The 24,338-nt window shown below is 36.6% G+C and overlaps 1 protein-coding gene and 2 long non-coding RNA genes across 3 annotated transcripts in view; 2 read left to right on the plus strand and 1 right to left on the minus strand.

The window, feature by feature from the left end:
* The window catches only part of LOC104085306 (putative peroxisomal acyl-coenzyme A oxidase 1.2), a 117,602-nt gene extending 98,651 nt beyond the window's left edge, over positions 1-18,951 (plus strand). Inside the window, exons 4-5 of the mRNA XM_070182721.1 lie at positions 18,363-18,525; positions 18,864-18,951. Coding sequence (XP_070038822.1) covers positions 18,363-18,525; positions 18,864-18,936 — 236 coding nt within the window. The 3' untranslated portion in view covers positions 18,937-18,951. The remainder of the gene's footprint in view (positions 1-18,362; positions 18,526-18,863) is intronic.
* On the minus strand, positions 5,950-8,990 carry LOC138896721 (uncharacterized). Its single transcript, XR_011410120.1, has 2 exons — positions 8,272-8,990; positions 5,950-8,198 (listed from the first exon to the last, which is right to left on the minus strand). It is a non-coding gene; the product is annotated as an uncharacterized lncRNA (long non-coding RNA).
* LOC108943380 (uncharacterized) lies at positions 14,241-14,950 on the plus strand. The gene is made up of 2 exons (XR_001967290.3): positions 14,241-14,539; positions 14,748-14,950. It is a non-coding gene; the product is annotated as an uncharacterized lncRNA (long non-coding RNA).
* Positions 18,952-24,338: the final 5,387 nt, after the last annotated feature.

A 24,338-nucleotide genomic window follows, 5' to 3' on the forward strand; every position in this document is an offset into this window, starting at 1 on the left:
GTGGTACAAAAGTCATCAATAATGCTTTCACCATTTCCGGAAGCTAATTAGCTAGTCCGAGGGATTGAGGATTTGAAACTTATCGTTCTTATTATAATTTTAAATTAATATGTAATAATAGCTGAATTCATATTTAGATATTTATAAATATTTAGTGAATTTTTTAATATAAATAAAGGGTCTACGCAAGAGTTACTGGATTCCCGAGAACCTGTGTTCGATACTTTAGGTCCGCCCCTGTAGCTAGCTATATATAATATACTACTTCCGTTCCAGTTTATGTGAAACTATTTTTTTTTTGGTCAGTTCCAAAAAAAATGACCCATTTCTAAATTTGAAAATAATTTTGTTTAAACTTACAATTCTACCCTTAATAAGAAGTTTTTATAACCATACAAATACTCTGGCCCCCTTTTTAAATTGTTTAGGAGCATAAATTTTAAAAATATTTATTTTTTCTTAAACTTTGTACCTAGTCAAACAGGTTCATATAAATTGTAACGGATGAGTATACGGTAAGGTTACAGCTGTGTACTTTGGTTTAAAGTTTAAACTCAGGACTTTCCCTACTTTATGGAACATGGTACAGCTCAACTATGTTGACACCACGATTGGACACTTTTGGCTTCTTTCTGCCGAAATATTGGTAAATTATCATAAAAATCCAACCAAAGGTACAACTATGGACCCCAAACAGAAGGTTGCTAAATTGGAAGTTTACTATCTTTAGATCCTAGTACAGGACTTACACTCTATTATAGATATCGTTTGCAAGAAGAGTTCATATCCCATTTGTGGTTATTTCGAAAAGTGTGTCGAAAATGTGTGTTTAAAAAAAAGAGTGACATTTTTATATATAGTGCTTTTTAAAGAGCGATATATTTTAACGGAGTTTTGGCCGTTAAAGTATAGCGCTCTTTAAAAGAGCGCTATATATATATAACGTCACTGTAAACCGCGCTATACATGGCTGATAAGACAGCTATGCATAGCGCGGTATATAACCGCCCTATATATGTATAGCGCAGTTATACACCGCGCTATACATAGATAAATAAACGGTCCCCCTCCTTCTTCCCCACATTCGAACCAGACGCCCCCTCCCCAAACTCCCTCCCACCCAAATTTCCTTCTAAAAATATTATAGTGGACCCCACCCGTCACACAAAAAGATAAGATTGTAGGTCCCACATCCTAGCCAAGCCTTCTATTGTTGTGGTTTCTTCGTTTCGGGCTCCAATTTTCAATTCATTGACTTTCCGAAAAACATAAATTGAGGTATTCCGATTTAGTTTATGTCGAAACTCGTATAATAATGCATATTAGTTGTTTTGAATGTGTTTCCATGTTGTTTTGTATTTTTTTGGGATTAAACTAGTATATTATTTTTATCCGGACTAAGATATTAGTGTTTTGTGTTTGTTTTGTGATTAAAATGTATTTGTTATTTTTATCTAGTTTAGATTATTTATTTGCTTAAAGATTAGTGCCCTTTTAGCGTAGTAAAATGTAGAGCCTTTTAGCGTAGAGTCCCTGTAGTTTAAGTATCTTTTATATTGATAGATCAAACACAAATTCTGTCCAATTTATAAAAGTTAATTATTTAATTTATAAAACAAACATACAAAATTATGAAAATATTAAAATTGACACACATAAGAATTCAGGATAGCTTGGTGCTACTGGCCCTCAAATATCGAGCCTGGAACCCATAGGTATATACTCTGTCTAATTAAATATGATTAAAATTAATTATTTAATTTACAGATCAAACATACAAAATTACGAAAATAATAAAATTGACACACATAAGAATTCAGGATAGCTTGGTGCTACTGGGTCTCAAATATCGAGACTGGAACCCATAGGTATATACTCTGTCCAATTAAATATTGTATAATTATAAAAAATAATTATTTAATTTATAGATCAAACATACAATTAATGTTGTTTAATTTATTTTAGACGACATGGACGTGCCGCCTATGCATCCCGGGCCTGTCTCCGATGAGCTATTAGTGTTACAGGGCGATCATAGGTCCGCCTACGTATGGGAGGAAGAGTTACTGGCCCAGACTCTCCGCACCAGGAAAGTGGACGGCATGTGGGATTTTATGAAGTACAGAGATCTCCATCCCCTTGTAGTCCAGCGCCTGCGAGATACGGGCTTCTACAGGATTTTGGAGATCGGGCGGATGCAGCTCGATTGGTCTTTGATCACGGCCATGATAGAGCGGTGGCGACCGGAGACACACACTTTCTACCTTCCCATTAGCGAGGCCACCATCACACTGCAGGACGTAGAGGTTTTATATGGGATGCATGTTAATGGACTGCCCGTTGTACTGCTTCAGGCCATGAGAGAGATGACGCGTGGGCAGTATTTGGACATGCTACAACAGCTCACTGGTTTCAGGCCACAAGATGAGACTGCACACTCAGGGGCCAGTCGCATGAGTTTGACAACTATTCGACAGCATTTGGAGATATTTCACCCCGACATCACCGGCGAGACAGATGATCTGCATATTCACCGGTATACGAGGTTGCTGCTGCTCTTTCTGTTTGGGGTGGGGGGGGGGGTCTTGTTCCCGAACACTTCGGGGAACCTAGTCAGCTTGCGATTTCTTCATCATCTTCAGCTGTTAGATGATTTACCCTAGTACAGCTGGGGTGCTGCTATTCTCGCCTACTTGTACAAACATCTGTGCCGGGAGAGCATGGGTACCCAGCATGACGTATGTGGATTTTTGCCGCTTCTACAGGTGACTACATATTCGAATACTCTATTCATTCCTTCCAATTCTATCTAGTCAAAATGTATCTTAAACTTTACGTCAACTTTGTATGTTAGGTTTGAGCCCGGAAGCGGTTCCTGCAGTTGCAGCCACCTCTACCACCATTACCTCCGGATGTGCCACCTCTGTTTCTCCCTCTAGCTAGGAGGTGGGTTCTCCGGCGTGGATATGTACGAGATTACGAGGCTCAGCATAATCTCCCCCTTTGCAGGGATGTGTTGGATATGCTGGAGGGCGCACAGGTAAATGTGTACCTAAACTTACTTGGTATAGCTTCACATGTGTTGCGCATACTCACGTTTTCTGTTGTTATTTAATAGTTCATCTAAACGCCATACAATGATGACTTGATAGGTGGCCTGCCCGATTATTGCTCGGCCGACCGACTGATTTGGAGCACTTCCGTCCCGCTGATGTGCCTCGATATTGTGGAGCATCATACCACGGAGCGGGTACTTTGCCAGTATGGCCGTCCGCAGTATATACCGAGGGGGCCTACATGGGAGGCCACACATTATCAGCGGGATAATCATTCCAGGGCGGACGACGCATATGAAGCATGATTAGAGGCTCAAGTCCATACTTGGGACCGGCGAGCTGACCTGATTCTGTCCTCCCCCCCTCCCCCCTTCACAGATCCAGACGGAGACTATTCAGCTCTATATGCCCTGGTACCACCGCGTTACCCGACTTTTTGTCGGGAATCCCATTCATCAAGATAGAGGTCGGTACGTTCCATATGCAGGGCGGCACGAGACCCTGGTATGTTTTCTGTTATTATTAATTATATAACTGTAACTTAGTGTTCTGCAGTTTATATTTTATACGTTGTGTAGGCTATTGGCCTACATATAGTCTACCAGATGGGACTGCAGATGCAACAACATGTCGGCGAGGGAGCGGCCGCTTTGCACGATTACGGCCGGCAGGTTGCAGAGGTGGCTGCCCGGACACTGTAGCAAGCTCGAGAGGATTAGCGCTTGGGACACGACCCTGCTTATGTGGCGCCAGAGCAGTACCAGGGAGGTAGGGGGTATCGCACGAGGTAGGGGTACCCCTCAAAGTGGGGGTGTCCCACGAGGCAGGGCTGCCCTATGAGGCAGGGGTGCCCCTCGAAGTGGGGGTGTCCCACGAGGCAGGGCTGCCCCTCAAGGTGGGGGTGCCCCACGAGGCAGGGCTGCCCCTCGAGGTGGGAATGCCTCATGAGGCAGGGCTGCCGCACGGGGTCGTGGTGGGCGAAGAGGAGGTAGTCCCCAGCAAGGGAGCGTTAAGGCCCCTGTTGATGATGTTGATGTTGATCTGCCGGGTGACCTATATGAGCCGGACGAGTATCCCACCAGCATGCCGTCATACAGCCTTGGGATGCAGCTCACTACAGGGACTTCGCAGGTGACCTCATCAGGTCCATTATTGATCACGAGCACGGACCTTACCAGAGAGGATTGGGAAGCATACTTCCCAGGCTCATCGACCTCTGCTAAGGATCGGCCGACCCGAGATTTGGATAGTGGGCGCCGGCTGAGTTATGGCTCATCATCACAGGCGCATGTATGTTTTTATTAGTATTAAATTTAAGTTTTTTTCTTTTCTCATTTATTTTCCATAACTTTATTAATTTTCTTATTAAGGCTTCATCCCCGCTCGTCACGGAGGCCCATTTGTGCGATGCTGACATGGCTGCGGCGGATGATTATATTCAGGAGCCCGACCAGACCATGGTAAGACAATTTAAATTGTTGTGACTTAATATATACTTTAATATACTGAGCTGACTTATTCTTCTATAGGTTTCTACTGGACTGACGACCCCTTCTACCGATCCTGCCAGCACCAGTGATGATCATGCTGCAACGCATCCTGCTATAAAGAGGCGCCGTGATGAGGATGATCCTAATAACATAGTCGGGCGGGATGGGATGCGGCCCAGGCCAGCGGCTGCATTGAAGCACACAGGCTGTGGGACACATTGATTTTTTTTTCCGGAGTATTTTATGTAAATAATAACAACAATATTTTATGTTTACATAATATGCGCATTATGTTTTTATTTCCCCGTTCCTTCTTTATTTTAATACTACAACACAAACACAGAACATAACAACTTAACATAATTTAAATTCTGTACAACTAATGAAAATACATGACACGGAAAACATAAAGATAAAGTAGTACACTCAACACATACATGTCATTGTTTAGTCACTGCCGCCCATTATTCTCTGCTCTAACCACTTAAATTTCTCTTCCATCTTATTTTTTTCTAATTCTGCCTCTTTCAGTTTCTCCTTCAACTCAACAATTTCTCGTTTATATTCTTTTTTATATTCACACTGTTCTAAGGTCAAATCATGAAGATACTGCAAATATCGTTTGTAGCATTCCTGCTTATAGGGTTCATCAATCCATACCTCAAAATTGCAAAAAGGTTCGTCGGGAACCTTATAAAACTTTTTCACACACATCCAGTAGCGGCGTCCAACTTCACCATCATCCCAACAGTCATTCATCATACATTGTTTGCCACACTGGCACCTTGGTACATAAAGGCGTTCAGACATTTGTTAAAGCGTAAAAAGAAACCTTGCTTTTATGGAAAGTTTTGCTATTGGTTATTATTAAGCGCAGAAAATAACTAGAATGCGCCCGTTATTTATTGACAAGGCAACACACATAACGTAATAATTAACCGCACTATATATATATATATATATATATATATATATATATATATTCACATAACGTAGTATTTAACCGCTCTATATATATTCACATAACGTAGTATTTAACTGCGCTATGCTTTGCGTGTTAAAGATTCTTTCAGATACAAAATAGCTTTTTCTTAGACGGGCAGTTTTTCAGTTCGACAAGACAATACACATAACGTAGTATTTAACCACGCTATATATATTCACATAACGTAGTATTTAACCGCGCTATATATATTCATATAACGTAGTATTTATTCGCGCTATGTGTATTCACATATTTATCAAAAATCTACCTTTAACTCAACTATTTTTGAACTATATTTATCAAATATATTCACATATTTTTCTATTTTTTAATCCAATACTATTTTTGATTATATGAACGGGAGGGAGAAATGCATTAATTTACTCAACTAGAAAATGTTAAATATCAATAAGATTTAACAACAATGGAAACATAATTTTATTTGATACATCTTGCAACATAAACAAAACAGCTACTTATTACAACATAAACTCATCGATAGTTGGGCACATTAGAAGAACACCCACCATGAGCTTGATTACCACCGCCACCCAAACCAGCCGAAGGATATTTTCGACAGTCGTGTCCTGTTTGCGAGCATATACCACACTTGCGTGCATAAAGGGTATCGCTAATATCCATTTGGTTCCGTATACGCGTTCTCTTTTGCACATGTATTCAACGCAAATAGTCCTTGTTACACACCATTTTAAATGGTTCCGGCGGTCAATAATGCTCAGCACCCACTGGCTGCAACTGCCCACTATAGGTATTTAAGTAAGCAGCAACACTATATTATTTATCAACGTAGTTGGTTGGCCCTAAACCTGTATGTTGAAAGCACCTGATAGCATGTGAGCACGGCATGTGGTAGATGGACCAATTCCCATAAGAGCATAACCTTCTAGATTCATTTATGGTATGTACATTATTCCCCCGATTTTGATGGATAGCGGTGCGAACTTCAAAATCATTTCTGTTGTGATCATACTGCAAAAATGAATGCCAATGTGCTCGTCGCCTGTATTTCTCAAATCTTTTCATCGGCAGTGGCATAAATTCAACACCCCTTTCTATCAATGACGTTGCAGCCCTTTCAACAAACCTCTTCGCCATCTGCTTGAATGACATCCGCACCATGGCAGTGACAGGTAATCCTCTTGCCGACTTTAATAACCCGTTGAAAGACTCTGACACATTTGTAGTTAGAATTCCCCATCTTCTTCCACCATCCACATGCAAATTCCACTTGTGAAGCTCATGTCGCGTCAACCAATGATAGACTTTCTCGTCTTCCTGCCTGATAGATTCCATGTGTCTCCGGAATTTATGCTCTTGGTGGTCTGTTGCTGCCATCCATATCAAATCATGCAGATCCTTGTTGGGATGTGCCTTCTGGAAATTGGCCTTAAAGTGCCTCACACAGTAACGGTGGTAGGCATAAGGTTCTTGCCATGCAGGCAAGTTCTCTACAACACTTAAGATACTACCATGCCGATCAGATATTAGACAAATGCCGGAACGCTGTTTAACAACGTGCTCTTTCAAATGGTTCTAAAACAGCGCCCACGTCTCTTGGCTTTCATTGGCACAAATAGCAAAAGCTAGAAGAAATATTTGTCCATTAGCATCTACTGCAACGTCTATCAACAGCTTGATATCATACTTTCCATAGACATGAGTGTCGTCTATGGATATTACCGGCCGGCAATGAGGAAAACCATCAATTGCTGGTTTAAATGCCTAGAACACGTAATTGAATATATATTCTGGTTTTTTCGGACTCCGCTCAAGCTTCCATTCAACAACCGTCCCGGGGTTAAAGTGTTACAGTGCGGCCATATACTTGGGTAGAGCTGCAAATGACTTATCCCAGTTACCATAAATAATTTCAAACGCACGTTTGCGCTCGAGAAATGCCTTTCTTTTGGTAATGGTATGGCCATATTCCTGGTGGATTGATGTAATGCACTCTTTGATTTTATACCTTATGGACGCTTCAAGGTATGGAATAAGGACAAGAGAAATCAAGTCAATATCCAAGTTGTAGTGATTCCCATTGAATGTGTGCATTTCACATCTATGGGTGGGAATGTATTTACCCACTTGCCACAAACCTATTTTTTTCTTGCTCGCACGCAGCATCAAATGACAACCTGTAAACCATCTGTGGCAAACAACCTTGTATACCTCCGGAGTTGACTCCCATACCGTCATCTCACGATACTCTTTTACGTTGTGCATTTTCGCCGCCCTACTTAGGCGCGCTTTATCAGAAAAAGCATGCCCTTTGCCAGCACCGTTGGTCTAGAATCATCCCACATTGCTGTCCGAATTTCATCCAAATCCCTTGTGAGAGCATCCACATCTGGCATACTTGGCAAGTTATCAAGGTAGGGAATCTTCCTTGAATGAAACGACACTCGGGACTCGTACATTCTTGGTCTAACGGGGGCTGGAGTATACTCCCTCATCAAATTAGGTCCTTCATTCTCTTCCTCCTCATCACCATCCTCACGAGGAAAGGGTGTTTCTTCTTCGGAATCATCGGCATTATTGTCATAATCACTATTCTCTTCCTCACTCTATGCATCTGCCAGATCCCGATTTAATATGTCGTCTTCGGGCAATTGAGTGAGGACAGGTGGTTCAACTTGCTCGTTTTCACTGCACAAACAACAAAATAATAAGCTACTGAAATTAATAAATACTTTACATATAGCTGTATCACTTCACTTACAAGTCGTAACGTGTTGACATTCCTTGATGGACATTATCCTGTTGGTGATGACTCCCGGATAGACCACCATGATCCAACACACCAGAACTACGCATATTCCAACTGGGCATGGGTTCATAACTTGTAAAAGTCATATCTGGTCGGTACCCCCTGTGGAATATATGAGTGTTAATACAAATTCAATACAACAAAAATATACATTGTAACACTAAGAAAAATTGAAGTTTACTACTCGTCTTGTGGATTATGTAAAGTAGGAGAGAAATTATTTTCTCGCTCCTCATTCGCCCGTGGTGATAAATTTAAATCAGGGCAAACTCTTTCATCCGGAACCTGTCCGGCAAAAACTGCTCCAGAATAACTACCCGATGACTGAGGGTTATCCCTACTATGCGCAACCTCGTTATTGCGAACGTCTTCGACCTTGACGTACATTTACAATATTTTTATCACAAGCAATTCCCGGTATTCATTCGGAGTACTCAAAAAATCCCTCAATGTTTCATCATCGTTGATGTTAAACTCAGCGTAACGAGCAATCCCTTGCGGAGTGATGGAATACGGATATTTTTCGGTTACTTTAAGGTTCACCAAACGTTTTCTCACACTCATTTTATTACATAACAACGGTACCAATCTATCGTACTCCATTGTAAGTGGCAACTTAACATGACACTGTGGAGATAAACTATAATTCACAGAATTATTCGCTACCACAACCTCACCCCCCATCCCCCCCAATATAATGAAACCCTTACTTTTCGCTCTTCAGATATTATGAAAAAATGCTTGAGAATTTAACAAGAAGAAAAATTTGAACGAGAGTTAGGAATATTTTTGAATGGATTTTTGTAAAATCCTAACGCCTTTAAATAAGGCAATGCCTGACTCGGTGGGCTGAATGTTTTTAGGTATAACGCTCTTTAGTTAAACGCATGAGACTTATTGGCGGGCCCACAAAAGAGGTATAACGTGGTTATATACCGCGCTATGCTTGTATAGCGTGGTTTACAGTGGCATTATATATATATATAGCGCTCTTTTAAAGAGCGCTATACTTTAACTGCCAAAACTCCGTTAAAGTATAGCGCTCATTAAAAGAGCGCTACATATAGAAATATCACTCTTTTTTTTAAACACACATTTCCGTCACACTTGTCCAAAAGAACCACAAATGGTTCTAAACTCTTTGCAAGAAAGCCTAGAATGACTTAGTAGACACGTATCCAAAATTTAAAATTTATAAGTTTATATAATAATTTCAAGTTATAATATACAATTATAAATGTGTTTATAGTTCAATATTTATAGATATTAAATAAATTTATATATATACACACACACACACATATATATATATATATATATATATATATATATATATATATATATATATATATATATATATATATATATATATATATATAAGTTTCTGTCTTCCCTTAAGCTCATAAGTTGTGCTCGTTGAATTCTACTAAACCTGCGTCATTTAAAAATAATTCAATAGTAGAAATACCTCTCCAAATTTTAAAATTTGCTCCATCCGTTTCACATTGAAACTCATATTGTCAGTAGTATAATAAAAATTTCACTATTACTGCATTTTAACATGTTATAAAAGATTAATTGCATTCTTTTTCATATAATTAATTTCACTTATTATGTATAATTATCTTTTAAATGATTTGATTATATAAGAAATTGTACAATATTGTTAGTAATAAGTAAAAGTATTTCAAATTTAGTGCCTTGTTTTCTCTTCTAGAGAAGTTAATAATTATTGTAACATGTTTCAAAAACTCATGTTTGTTGTCCTTTCTTCCTTTCAAATTGTTTATACGTTTACTTATCGAAGGTCAATTTGATCAGCTTTAAGAACTAACCGAACTGTAGTTCCTTCTATCTTTGAAACAACAGGGATTTAAACAACAAAACGGTATCATAACAATTTTCCTCATTTCAAAGTAAGAAATAATACTAGAAATTCGGCCAAACCGGAATGGGCGAAAAACCGATCGACTTCGGTTGATTTTTCAAAATATTTTTGCTTCCCGCAATTTTTTTTCAATAAACCGGTCAACTTTGGTTGGTTTTTTATTTAAAATAAATTAAAATTAATATTCAAAAAAACCGACCGAAATCGGTCGGTTATTTTCGTGCGAAAATGTAATTAAAGAGTAAAACAAAAGTCTTACACCAAAATGCACCAATGGTCTAGTGGTAGAATAGTATCCTGCCACAATACAGACCCCGCTTCGATTCCCAGATGGTGTCTTTTTTAATTACATAATTAAAAATATCGTCCGAAGTCGGTCGAAAAATACCAACTGACTTCGGTCGTTTTTTTGGACAGATTTTTTCTTTGTTGGTAATTTGTGGAATTTAATTAAACCGATCGGAAAATACCTACCGAAGTCGTTGGTTGGCTCTATCGACCATACGATTACCGACCACCATGAATCGATCGATTTTCGGTTGATTTTTGCCAATTACTGATCAACATTGGTTGGTTTTCTTTTTCCCTTTTTAGTAGTTAAAAGAATACATTTAAATATTTTGAGGAAGATCACTTAATGTAAGGTTCAAGAAGTGAAATGTAACAACTTGGGACATGAAAAATATGTGTCACCAAGTTAAGAAAACTAGCCCTAGTAATAGCTTCATATTGGACCCCCCTCTAGTACAAAGGAAGAAATATTATTCTTGGCGTGCCTTAGAGTAAATTTAGCGTGCTCTTTACCATTACTTGCTTCACTCTTTCTCTCTTCCTATACCAATCTCAATCACCATATATAACAAGGATACAAACAAAAATAAGCTCCGAGAAATTTTGGTTTGAAATACAAGGTGATATGTTAGCTTAGATACTGGCACACTCACTGCTTTAGACTTAAATTATATGTGCGTGTGTGTTTATATACAATTGGCTTAAAATCTTACATGGTATCTGGTTAGAGATGTTGGGAAAATTAACCCCACAGAAATAATATTCACGGTATACGACTATAATAAATGCAGATTACTAAAATACTGTAACCAACGGTAATAATAAGAGAAACAAGGGCACCGAAATTTTTTCGTGGAAAACCCTTCTGAATAAGGGAAAAACCATGGCCCGAGAAGATCAACTGATTTCACTATAGCGAGAATTTTATAATTTGTGGTACCGTAAAATACTCCAAGATCACTAAACACTCAAAAGAAATAACCCTCTTTTGATTTTTCCACCTCACTACAGTACACCGCTCAAACTCTCTATATTTTTCCTCACAGAGTATTTTGCTTCTTACTCTGTAAATCACTCTCTTTCTCTTTGTTTTGGTGTGATTACAAATGAAGGTAGAGGCACCTATTTATAGTTGAAGAATGCCCATATTGATGTATGCAATGACATCAATATTCACTTCAAAAGGTAGTTGCCCAAATTGAACTTCTAAATTAGTTGGCTTGACAAAACAAAAAAGAAAGCTTCATCTTCTTTCACATGGGCTATGGGATGGACCCAATAAAAGATTCTAGTATTCAGTTAGAAAATTGTTAGTGGAGTTTCATGTTTATAATTACTATAAGAGGAAATGGAGTAGCTATTGCAAGGAAAAGGAGCTTGCCAACCTTGCTACGGACTATCCTTTGGAATTTAACAAAGATGCAAGGTTGCTTTCGTTGTCTTTTGTTTTGTAGAGGATGTAAAGGTAGCTTGATATTATGTAACTCGGTAGCGAATGTAGAATTTTCATCAAGAAAATTTAAAAATATAAAAAAAATACAAACACGAAAAGAAGTCAAGAAAATTTAACATCTTAATATATATATATTTGACCGTATAAACAATATAAATTTTTAGCGAAGGAATTTCATGAACCCGTTTCCATCCCCTGGTTCCTCCCCAAAGTAACATACAAGATACTCATTATTCCATTTAAGCGCATGCAGTGCTTGTCCTATTCAAGGTGTCTACTCATCATACTCCCACCCATTGTTAATGCCGACCAAACTCATAATTCTTCTGTTTTATTAATTCACATGACACTTTTACTGTTTGTGAATCAAATGTCTCAGATTATAACTTTTCATATATTTTTAAAATGCTTTTACTTATACAAAAGTTATTAATTTAAAGTATGCTTTTTATCGTGAGTAATTTATAATTATCTAATTTTTTATTTTTAAAAGGTTTAATAGATAATGTCTGAATTGAACCAAAGGAATCGAACTACCAACCCCTCCATTCTTTTTGAAATAGAGGAAGTACTTTAGTAATTATATTAAGCCCACAACTAAACACTTGTACTAGATAAATTGCGTGTAAAAGCATAGGGGGGACGACAAATTTCAATTATGAAACGGGGTAAAAGCATAAGCCTTTCGTGTACGACGTCCAATCAGATAAATTGCGTGTGCATATGATTGGTTTTGCACTTTCATCATCACCATTGTTAATGTGGTCCTATGGCCAGTCGAATATCTATGTTCTACATTGGACTGGTGAAAGTGGTTCTACACTGGACTGGTCCTATCATAACTCCTTTTTCTTTTCCTTTTTTCTTTTGATAATCGTGATTTCATGGGGTTAGAAAATTTGGACAGTTAGAAAAAAACCACCAAAATTAAACCCGAGATCTCGTAATTCTCAACCCATTTCATTATCCACAAGGCCACATCCTTGAGAAGAAATCACAAAGTTAGAGCCATGACCAGCACACACGAGGGAGAACCTCTGCTTAAAATTCTTTTTTCCAACTCCCACTAAATCAACAGTTCACAGAAGCTGATGCAAAGGACAATAGTTAAAATTAGTTAGACAAGCAATAACACAATTGGGAATAATAGGTTACGAAAATTAGCAGTTTGTAGCTAATTCTGATATTGATAAAGCTACAAAGATATGTTACAACTGATGTATCAAACAATTTGCAAGGCGTTTTCTTCTATAAAAAACACAACCAAGAAGGACAAAAGGTTGCACTTTCAGTAGTAGAGGCTTAATGTATTGAAAGTGAAAGAAAACTGGACATTGGCGCCAGAAGGTTTTCTCAGTCACTGCGGTTTAAGAGAGAAAGATTTGATTTTGATAGGTTTTGGGAAGCCAGTAATGTGTTTGATTTAACTGATATAAACTGACCACTTTCTGTATTGAACTTTGATCAAACATTATTTAGTAGGCTAAAATTTTATTGAAGCTGTGTGGATGAATCATTGTTTGGCGTTAGAATTGCCTGAAGTTATGAGTAAAAAAAAAATGTCAACCCGATGGAGCAAGTGCATTAGAATTTTTTTGTAGGGACTAGTTTGGATAAATGCTAGGGAGTAGGGTCTAGTGCTTGGATAAATGCTAGGGAGTAGGGTCTAGTGTTTGGATAAATGCTAAGTGCTCACATGTATTTGAACTTTAGGATGATTTAGTTAGTAAGTAAAACGTTTGTGAGAAATGCTACCATGTTTTTTTGTGAACGGATATGCTGTCTGATGCATTCTGTTGTTAGTGTTTGAAAACTAGGATTGTGATGCTGAAAAGCTACTTTTTTTAGGAGTAAAATTTTTTCCCTTTTTCTACCAGCCAAAGCAACTGTCTTTTTATGTTCATTCAAAATTTGGTTTAAAATTTCCATTTTGATACATTTTAACGTACCACTGGTGCGTGTGATTCAGCCGGTGAATGTTTTGGTTGGAAAATTGATCAAAAACTTTTTAGTGCATAATTTTTGAATGAGACTTTGACAAGAGGGGATTATGTTGTTTGGCGCATGTCATTTGTTTGAGGGAGATTCTGAAGGAGGGTATTGTCTTGTTTGACTATGTTATTTGCTTCTGCCTTGTTACTATTTTGCATGTCCTTAATCTTTACCGAGTGTCTTTGTGGGATATAGGGCTTCAGCAAGGAAGGCAGAACTATGCTTCCCAGGAAAGAACTATTTAAGAACACGCTAAGAAAGGCGGCATATGCATGGAAACGGATCATTTAACTTCGTCTTTCTGGTATGACTTTGTTTTACTTTTTAATCCTTATCATATGTTTTCTGCCAACACCTAGTGAGGGTTGCTCAGTTGGTAAAGCACCTCCACCCACGACATTTAGGTCCTGGGTTCGAGTCATCCTGGAGGGGAAGTGTGGAAACATTCGGGGAATTAAAAAATAAAAAAATGTTGCCAACGAAGAGCTGTCTTATTATGTGCATGCTGATTACCTTGAATTTTTGTTTCTGCCGAAGAAGAAGCAGCTAAGTTAAGGCATTTTGTAGATGAGCCTGCCTTTACCGATCTTCATTGGGTAACATCTTGTTTGGCTTTTGCTTTTGCCTATGTTAAATTCTTTCTACGCTACTGCTTATATTGAGTATATACATGCATAATGCGCTTGACGATTTTGAAAAGAAACACTAATGTTAAAGTCGGTGCTCTTGTTTTTTCCCCTTACTATTTTCAATTGCTTTAAGCCCTTGGATTGTGGCTCACCTGCCACCATTTTTCTCTGTTAGGGAATGTTTATACCGGCCATAAAAGGACAGGGCACAGATGAACAGCAGAAAAAGTGGTTGCCGTTGGCCTATAAGATGCAAATAATTGGGTGCTACGCTCAAACTGAACTTGGACATGGGTCCAATGTGCAAGGCCTTGAGACCACTGCCACATTTGATCCTCAAACAGATGAATTTGTCATTCATAGTCCTACATTGACGTCAAGCAAGGTGAGAATTATCCACTACTTGCTTTTCCGTGTTTTGTTTTTGCAAAACAACTCTCCATTTTTAACATTTTGAGGAGTGTGATGCTCAAAGTATATGATACTCTTTTATGCAAGATATATCTCCTATACAGCATCTTTTGCTTGTTTCAGTTCAATGTGCTATTCTGAAATCGCTGTATTAGCTTTATTTTTTGCTGACCTATTACAATATGCTTATCTATATAGAGGCCCTAAGCCCGGTGAGGTGGCACCTCTTACGGACTAGGAATTGCATTTATCTTATTTTTCCCTTTTTTTGTCATTTTCCCCCCATTTTCTTCTCTCCGAAGTCCGAACTTCTCTTCACATATATATTCGGTTACAAAGTATTTTTTATACGCCTTTTTTCGAAACGGTTGTTTATATGCCGTTTCCCACACGAACATCGATATCATTATATCGTCAGTCTTCACAAATCTTATCGAGGAGCGCAAGATGACAGCGTTCCCCTCTTGATCCCATCTCGATTTTCATAGATCCTGCGTATGGCTTTCATATTTGATGAGAAGATGAAGACAAAGGACAAAGAAATATTCAAAGTAAGCTTAAGGAAAAGGAGTGATGAATATCAAACTTTTCGGTGGATAAATTTCAATGGTAAAAGAGGTAGTTCTTTTCTTAAAGGTACATTCTTTTTCCTTTCTTTTTTGATGTTCACTTATTTTTGTAAGCAATTTTTATTAGGAATTGTCATGGGTTCTCCTGAAACAGGGTTTGGGATTCTATTAGAACTTGAAGATACAAATTTGGGGCTTTTCCCTAAATATGCTATGTTCATATTAGACTTTTGCCACTCTTTCAGGTCGTTGTCTAGAGTATGTGCCTTGATGCTCCAGTAACTACGACTCGGGGAAATCCAGCCCTGAATTCAAATGTCCTCAATTGTAGGGTTACTATCTCATATCTTCTATTAATTAAAATTTTAAGAATTATGTGGGTCTCTATGAAGTGTTCTTGGGATTTTGGAAGCATTAATTTCCTAACAATTTGTTGAATATTAGGTAACTACTCTTATTAATATGAAAAGTTGAAAGAAACAATAGTCTATATCATGTTCTTTATGTGCTTGATAATATGGTCTAAAGAAATAATAAGCAAAATATAATCAATAAGAAGAGAAATTCTCTACAAATCTACCTTTATGTTATAACTTTTATATTGAACTTGAACGTAGGGTTAAATATGAATGAATCAAAATACAGTTTAACATTTTAGTCAACAAATATACAGTTATAAGAAATAGCCAAAGTACATCTTGATCATATTATTTGCATGGTAGATTTTACTGGATGCATTTGGCAAACAAATTTCATAGAGTTATATTACATAACAGAGGTGGATAATCATTATTTTTAAGTTTTTTTGGAATTAAAAATCCATATAACTTTTGGAGTTCATATTTACTGTTCCTAGATATCAGTCATGGTATAAGAACTATTTTTTGAATTCTGACTGAGATGTAGGTAATGGTTTTTTTAGTACTTTAAGTATAGTGACTGGAAGTGCTTTAGAAGATGAATTTTATATTTCCTTCTCAATTTCTGTGTGATAAGATTTGATATCACCATATTAGATGTGTGATAAGCTTTGGCCGTGGATAGCGAATTGAATATTTCATCTACTTTACTCTTGAGTTATTGAAAGAGAAATGTCTAACCGGCTTACTATTAAACTGCCGTTGATAGAATTTATTTCAATTGTAGATGCAATAAAAATAAGAGAACTCACCGGCTTACCATTAAACTGTTGTTGATAGAATTTAATTGAATTGTAGATGCAATAAAAATGAGAGAACTCACTGATCTCTCGACTCTCTTTTGTTATGGATTTGGATAGACAATTCCTTTAAAGTATTGTTGGCAACTGACCTCTTACTCTTTGTGCTTCTCTTTCTCAGATTTGCTTTATTCTAATATATGAACATTCTTGAGTTGCATTTGTTAACTAACTCTAGATTTGTTTCTCTTCATTTTAGATTTTACTTTACAAGAAAGAATTTTCCATTAATATCGAATATGAGGATACTAGAGATTCTTTACAAGAAAGAATTTCTATTCATTCTCCACCGTGTGTTTATATTTTACTCAACCATCTTATAGATATTTCATCAACATGGATTAAACTAAATATAATCATGAGATTTGGATAAAATGTGGACACAGAAAATGAGACTTTCCTGTTCAAAACCGTGGAGTTATTCTGTTACTAAGAACAATAATATGAGGTACATAATATATATGATGTTCAGAGATCTTATTTTCCCTTTTTAACTAACCAGCAATTCAAATTGGTAATTTCTTGAAGTGTAAACTTGGTGTTGGGATGTTGTTACTTGTCCTCTCAAGTTTTGACGATGATGCTTCTAAAACAACAACACAAAAAGAGGAAGAAGGCAAGAAAAGAAAGAGGGATAATACAAACGGGTAGAACACCTTGATGTTCTAAGATAAATGTGAGGAAATGCCCACTGAAAAGTATGAAACTGTTGAAAATTGGATTGCGTCCTCGACCCTCAGAAAGCTGGTCAACATTCTGCAGCTAAAATCATCCATTTAGAAGTAGACAAGTGAATTTATGAGAAGATTAATGTACTGCGGGAATGCTATGAAGTCTATTTTATGTATGTTTGATTTAGCTAGGTAGCATTTAGGCCGAAGATAGCACAGGTCTCAGGATCAAGGCGTAGCTATTATGATCTTACTTCTTTGTCCCCTCCACTTGGGTTCGTGATGCTTGCTTTTGAACTTTCTGAAATTGCATGTCTATTAGATTTTAAAAGAGTTTTGAATAAAGGTTCTTTTTTTAAAAAAAGTTTATAACACTATTAGGAAATAGGTAAAGGCTTTTACAAGTTCTTTCCAGAAATCAGACATTAGATGACCAATTTTTGAACTAAATCTTGATTGTAGTGTTATCTTAAATATGTATTCCAATTTGCTACAATATGATTGTCTTTCTTCCTGTGATCCACTCTCTGTAAAATCAATGATATGGAGAGTGTTAGATATAAAATCAATTTTCTTATACACAAGAAAATTTTATATGTATACGGATTAAATTTAAAATATGTAAAAGAAAATGTTAATTTATTTATTTATAACCGCGCGAAGCGCGATTAAATTTACTAGATTCATTAATAATTAGTGGATTTCTCTGATCTCTGGCTTTTTACAATTTGGAATAGTGGTGGCCTGGTGGATTGGGTAAAGTCTCTACCCATGCTGTTGTGTACGCTCGTCTTATAACAAATGGTAAAGACTACGGGATTAATGGTAAGTCAATGATTCTCATGTCACAAGATAGTGTAGTGCATTTTAAATTTTTAGGAAAGTTGCACTTACATTTTATTGACTAATTCATATTTTAGGTTTTATTGTCCAACTACGAAGCTTGGAGGACCACAAACCTTTTCCAGGTATTACTGTTGGAGACATTGGAATGAAATTTGGAAACGGGGCATATAATACTATGGATAATGGGGTATTAAGATTTGATCATGTGCGCATTCCAAGAGATCAAATGCTGATGAGGTTTGTTCTTTACCTTTTTCTAGTATTCAAGTTTTAGCTTCTCGTGTTCAAGTAGTCTTACAAGTAGCAAGTCTGGAAAGGTTTACCAGGAGCAAGAACAATAAGCTTTAACTGTTAGGAAACTTTGGAATTTCTGGCCTCTAATTAAGTGAAATGATAGTTACACTGTTCAAAAACATTACTAGGCTGAATCCTGTTAATACATGAGCATAATAACTGATGTTGCCGAACCTAAAATTAAATCTCTTTTCTGTATCAGTGATTTTGGTATCATAATTTTTGGCTCATTACCATACTATATTACGTGGTAGTTATTATATTTGCTCCTAAAATTTCAGAGTTTCACAAGTTACCAGAGAAGGAAAATATGTCCAATCTGATGTTCACTGCCAACCACTGCCACTGCTCTAAGTAGTGACAACAACTTTGATTGTCCACCTACCTTGCGCTTTACAATCTTGGATTGACGCTGTCATCCTTGTCTGGGGCTTTTGGGTCATATTTCCAAGTCTTTTACATGAATTATGTATAAGGGAGATGTTAGTTTCTGTTGAGAGTGAAATTTTATAATATACATGTGCAGAGAACATATTCAGAAAAAAATATATGGCTTAACACATCTTTAAGTTTGGCCTGTCATACAGTTTTCGTTCTTACTTGTGGGCATTGAAATCTAATATTTGGCTGATTAAGATGCTCTGATGATTGAGTTGTCCGCTATAATGTAGTCTCCTAAACATTCCTCATTTTTATTGGGATAAGAGACTAGCAAGCGTGTCTTCTTCAATTGGATTGGACTGGCTTAATAAACCGTTAACGTTCTCTTGAATGTACCTTGGGATTTTTTTTTGGGACCTGATCTTTTCTTCAGATTCAAGAAACACGGTTGCTTATTTAAGAAAAAAAAGAAAAGAAAAGAACTTTTCTCTAATTGTTTACTTGAAATTTTGAATCCATTGTCATGCCATTCAACATAACACGCTTCTTGCCTCATTGCAATTTTATTCTAGGATGGAATTGAAGAATGCCGAAAGTTATGTGGAGGTCATGGATATCTAAGTAGCAGTGGACTCCCTGAGTTATTTGCCGTTTATGTCCCTGCCTGTACATACGAAGGAGATAACACCGTGCTACTACTACAGGTAAACTAATTGTTTGTTGAAGGTTGACATGCCAGTTCTAAGTTCTTCTTTAAAGGGTTTGTGTGGACTTAGTGATCCTTTCTCAACTTGTCCAGTGGTGGTAATTTAAGCCTCTCAAAAATATTTAATTATTGAGCATAGTAATTCGTTTTTTATATAAATTTTCTATGCTTCAGTTTGTCATTGTCTTTTAAAAAAAATAAAATTTCTAGCAGCTAAACATATTGGTCCTAGATAACACCTTTGAGTTAATCTTTTTTTGTTAAAATAAGAGAACCATCAAATGAGAAGTATTGAGAAATTTCTGGAAAATGTGAATTCTGACTTAAAGAGTTTTCTCGAACCTCCATACCTCCCTCTTTATCAAGGTCTTTTAGAAGTTATAGACATTCTATAATTTAGTTTATCAATGATTGGAACTCAAAAGTGTGCAGACTCTGACCCAAGGTACATTTTGTTACTTCATGAAAAACAGAGATCATTTGGTAACTGAGAGGAGACGAAGATAACTTTTTGGAATAGAGGAAGTAGATAAGAATGAGTTGATGATAGAATGTTAATTTTTCTAAAATTAATGGATGAATTGAAGTGTCTATAGGATTGGTGGTTGAGCAATCTTTTTCCGTGGGCTAAAATTTGTTGTTGTGAGAGGAATTAGAATAGAAAGAGACCGATTTCGAATTAGAGTAAGGAATCAAATCGTTTGTCTAGAGAGTGTACAGCGATAACTAAAGTGGACTCTACCGTCAATAAGGGGATTCTGGTGGGGTGTTATTCCCTATTGCTCTCCCAAAAGCAAGTCTCATGAGATTTCACATGACACTTTTTTATTAAAGTATTTGCTTGCGAGCATTGTGAAAGTACAAGTTTAGTTGCAAAGTGCCAAAAGGTTGGTAGAAATGCCAGAGGTGAAAATTATTGAGTAAAGCTTATTTTGTATACAAAAACTAGCAGGTTCAAAAGATGTTCGAAAAATAGTTTTACTGCACAATATTTTTGGGAAACTCAAGACAATGTTCTCAAACATTATATCGTTGTGATCCACTTGTCATAGCTTTCGTTTGTTGTGACCCCCCCCCCCCTTTTTCCCACAACCCCCAAGGTGTCACCATCCAAAATTCCATCACAGGCGTCATGATGTCACTTAGCCTCTAAGACTAAGTAAGCTCACACTCCAAGACTGGTAATACTGAGTCACGAACTCTAACTGAATACATGGAATTATCTCAGGGATCGAATATACAGTCTTGATCGAATAAGAAATTAATAGTACAATAAAATGGAAAGACTCCAAGAGACTGCGATGACCAAGCAGTCCTACCTTGAGTCCTTGCGATCATACTCTAATCTCTGTAGGAATTTGATATCTTCAATACCTGGCTCTGCACAAAAGTATGCAGAAATGTAGTATGAGTACACCATGATCGGTATCCAGTAAGTATCAAGACTAAACTCAGTGGAGTAGTGACGAGGTACAGTCAAGACACTCACTAGTCAAATAACATGTGTAATATAGCATACAAAAATAATAGAAAATAAATAACAGTGATAGTAACACCAATCAACTAGTGATTTAAACAACAAGGCAACAGAAACACCATAAATATTGCTCAAACGAATAATAAACACAAGTACAACTAATTAATCAAGTCCTTCAAAATATACATCTTTTATCTATAAGTTTTTCAATAAAAGTCTCTAGAATATAATCCTTTTCAATAAATATATTTCGAATATACTTCCTTCAAATAAATATCTTTCCATTATAATTCTTTCAAATAAATATCTTTCAAATATACTTCTTTCAAGTGAATATCTTTCTAATATAATTCTTTCAAATAAAAGTCACCATGTGACACCTCATTTAACTTTTCTGGCGTGAGAAATATATTCATCATATCACATCAATTGGTACGGCAACACCCTTCGTGTATTTATATCTATCTCACCGTGCATACATATAACAATACCAACTAGGTGGGAGAAATGCCAATAACAATAAAAGAAATAAAGTGGAGGCACACAGGAAGCAACAACGACTACAAGTCACATAGAAAATATAGGTGCACAATAACATCTCAAGATAAAGGCATGAAAGTATACACAACAAAACGATATCACAATATAATATATGTCTCTCGTCCTCGCCTGTACGGAAATACCCTTTGTGCCATGAATATAAGATAATATAAAAATAATGGCACGACATCACCCTTCGTGCTTTTACTCTCATCCTCACCTTATAATATAAATGAAATGGCACGGCATCACCCTTCGTGCTTTACACTCTCAATAGCATGGCATCACCCTTATTGCTTTACACTCTCAAATGGCACGGCATCACCCTTCGTGCTTTACACTCTTCCGTACCAAGTACATATATATCATTAACAAGCAAGGTAGGAAACATAAGTAACATCAAGGAGAGTATTTAAACGACAATACAATACAACAATTCATATCACAATTTGCCCAATGACCACAACCAATTTCAAAGATATAGCAAAATCAATAAATTTCTCAACAAATAGTCCAAGGCTCTGCACAACATATATAAAACCTCAAAACAACAACATAGATGGAAAAGTAACTCAACATAGGATAACGCCTTCTGTAATCCAAAATTTTGATAAATATATTAACGCCTCTTTTTAAGCTTATTTAATAATTATTTGTAAATAAGAATTTTCATAATGAATTTAATTTCAAGAAAATTATCAAATCAACAACACATAGAATTCACAAAAAAATACAAGTGACAATAACACCAAATTATCATATAAAGTACAAATTCGATAAACAAGGAATGAGGCATGACAATTCAAGGATTTACTAAGTTCCAATAATTTTCCAATTTAATACATAAAGACGTCTACGAATTTCAACCAATAATATTTATACATATAAACCAAGTACGTACTCGTCACCTCGCGTACACGGCTTTCACATTACACAAATGGCACATACAACTCAATGCCTAAGGGGTAATTCCCTCACTCAAGATTAGGCAAGATACTTACCTTTTCGAAGTTATGCTGATATTTCAAAATAGTCGTCTTGCTTGAATTAATCCTCCGAACAACTCCAATCTATTCAAATTAATTGTATAATTTCATTAAAATTTATCGAAAATAATTCCGGATAATAAAACATCGACATAAATTTTATTCTAAAATGTTAACCAAAGTCAACGCAGGGCCCACCTCTCGAACCCAACATACTTTTCACGAAATGTGAACACCCATTCCGATACGAGTTCAACCATACCTATTTTATCAAATTCCGATAACAACTCGACATCCAAATCTTAAATTTTCGTTCTTGAAAAGTTTTGCAAAATTCTTGATTTCTTCCATTTAAATCCGAAATAAATGATGAATATAACCATAGAATCATGAAGTATGATCACTTTCGGATATAGAACACGTACCCAATCCATATGGTGAAAAATCGCCTCAAAAATTGCTTCAATCCGAGCACCATAGCTCCAAATATGTTAAATATGGCTGAAACCTCGAAATATAGCTACTGCTCAGGTATTTACTCTTTGCGACCGCGGAAAATACTTCGCGATCGTGAAGCACAACTTTTTTCAGCCCAAAATTTGCCTTTCGCAATCGCGAAGAACAAGTTCCTAGCTCTTCCAGAGAGCCTCTAGTATAATGGTCATAACATTTTGTACAAAACTTCAAATTATAAATGGTTTAACTTTCTGAAAACTAGACATCAAGGGCTGCAACTTTTATTTTTGGATCATCTCCAAATTCCTTATAGATTGCGAGATATAAGTATAACAACTAAATTTCATTCCTGAAAAATAATAATCAAGACAAGAAATATAGCGACAAATATTATATTTAATTTCAAGTGATGGGGTTACAATCTCTAGAATATCTCGAATCTAAAGAGATGTGGTCCTCTGATTCTTCTCCTCACGAATGATGGTTCAAGAGCTTGAGAGCTTAATCTTGAACTTGACGGATTTCAAATTTGCGGTGCGTCACGAACAACTTGAAGCTCGTCACGAACCAGGATTTGTTGTTGGGTTATCATGAACGGAATATTTGAAGCCGCCCGCTTATGATTTGAGTCCGCCTTTGAAATTTGACCACAGACGACGATTGCAGATATGAATGGAGACCTAGATGCTATTCTTTAGAGTTTCTTTAGCCTTTCCTTCTGCTTACTTGCTTGTCTTAGCTTTCTTCTTTGACCCCTTTATATAGGTGTGGGGTGGAGTAGTCTCCAAGAAAACCCTAGTGGATCATTGGGCTTGAGTCTTATGGGCCGACCTATTTGATAGAAGACCAATTGACGGGCTAGCCCAATAATACATTGGACTTTTATTTAAATTAATTCATTTTAGATTTAAATAATCGACCCGATTATACTAGCCCATAGTATCATTTGGACTAATATGTATTTAATACATGATGAAATCCAAATTACTTGTGGATTTAAATTTAATAAAATTTTATTTGTCTACAAATGCCCCCTAATTCAAGGCTTATCGGGATGTAGGCTTGCCGAAATGAATGGCGAGACTTGGCTCTTGTAGCTTAATTCCCCTTCTCTAGTGAGAAAATGAATTTGGTGACCTTTCTTATATAGTATCAACTTAATTAAAGAATAATTAAATTCATATTGAACTAAGTCGAACATATCCACCCA

This window comes from Nicotiana tomentosiformis, chromosome 8, assembly GCF_000390325.3.
Source record: "Nicotiana tomentosiformis chromosome 8, ASM39032v3, whole genome shotgun sequence".
NCBI lineage: Eukaryota > Viridiplantae > Streptophyta > Magnoliopsida > Solanales > Solanaceae > Nicotiana > Nicotiana tomentosiformis.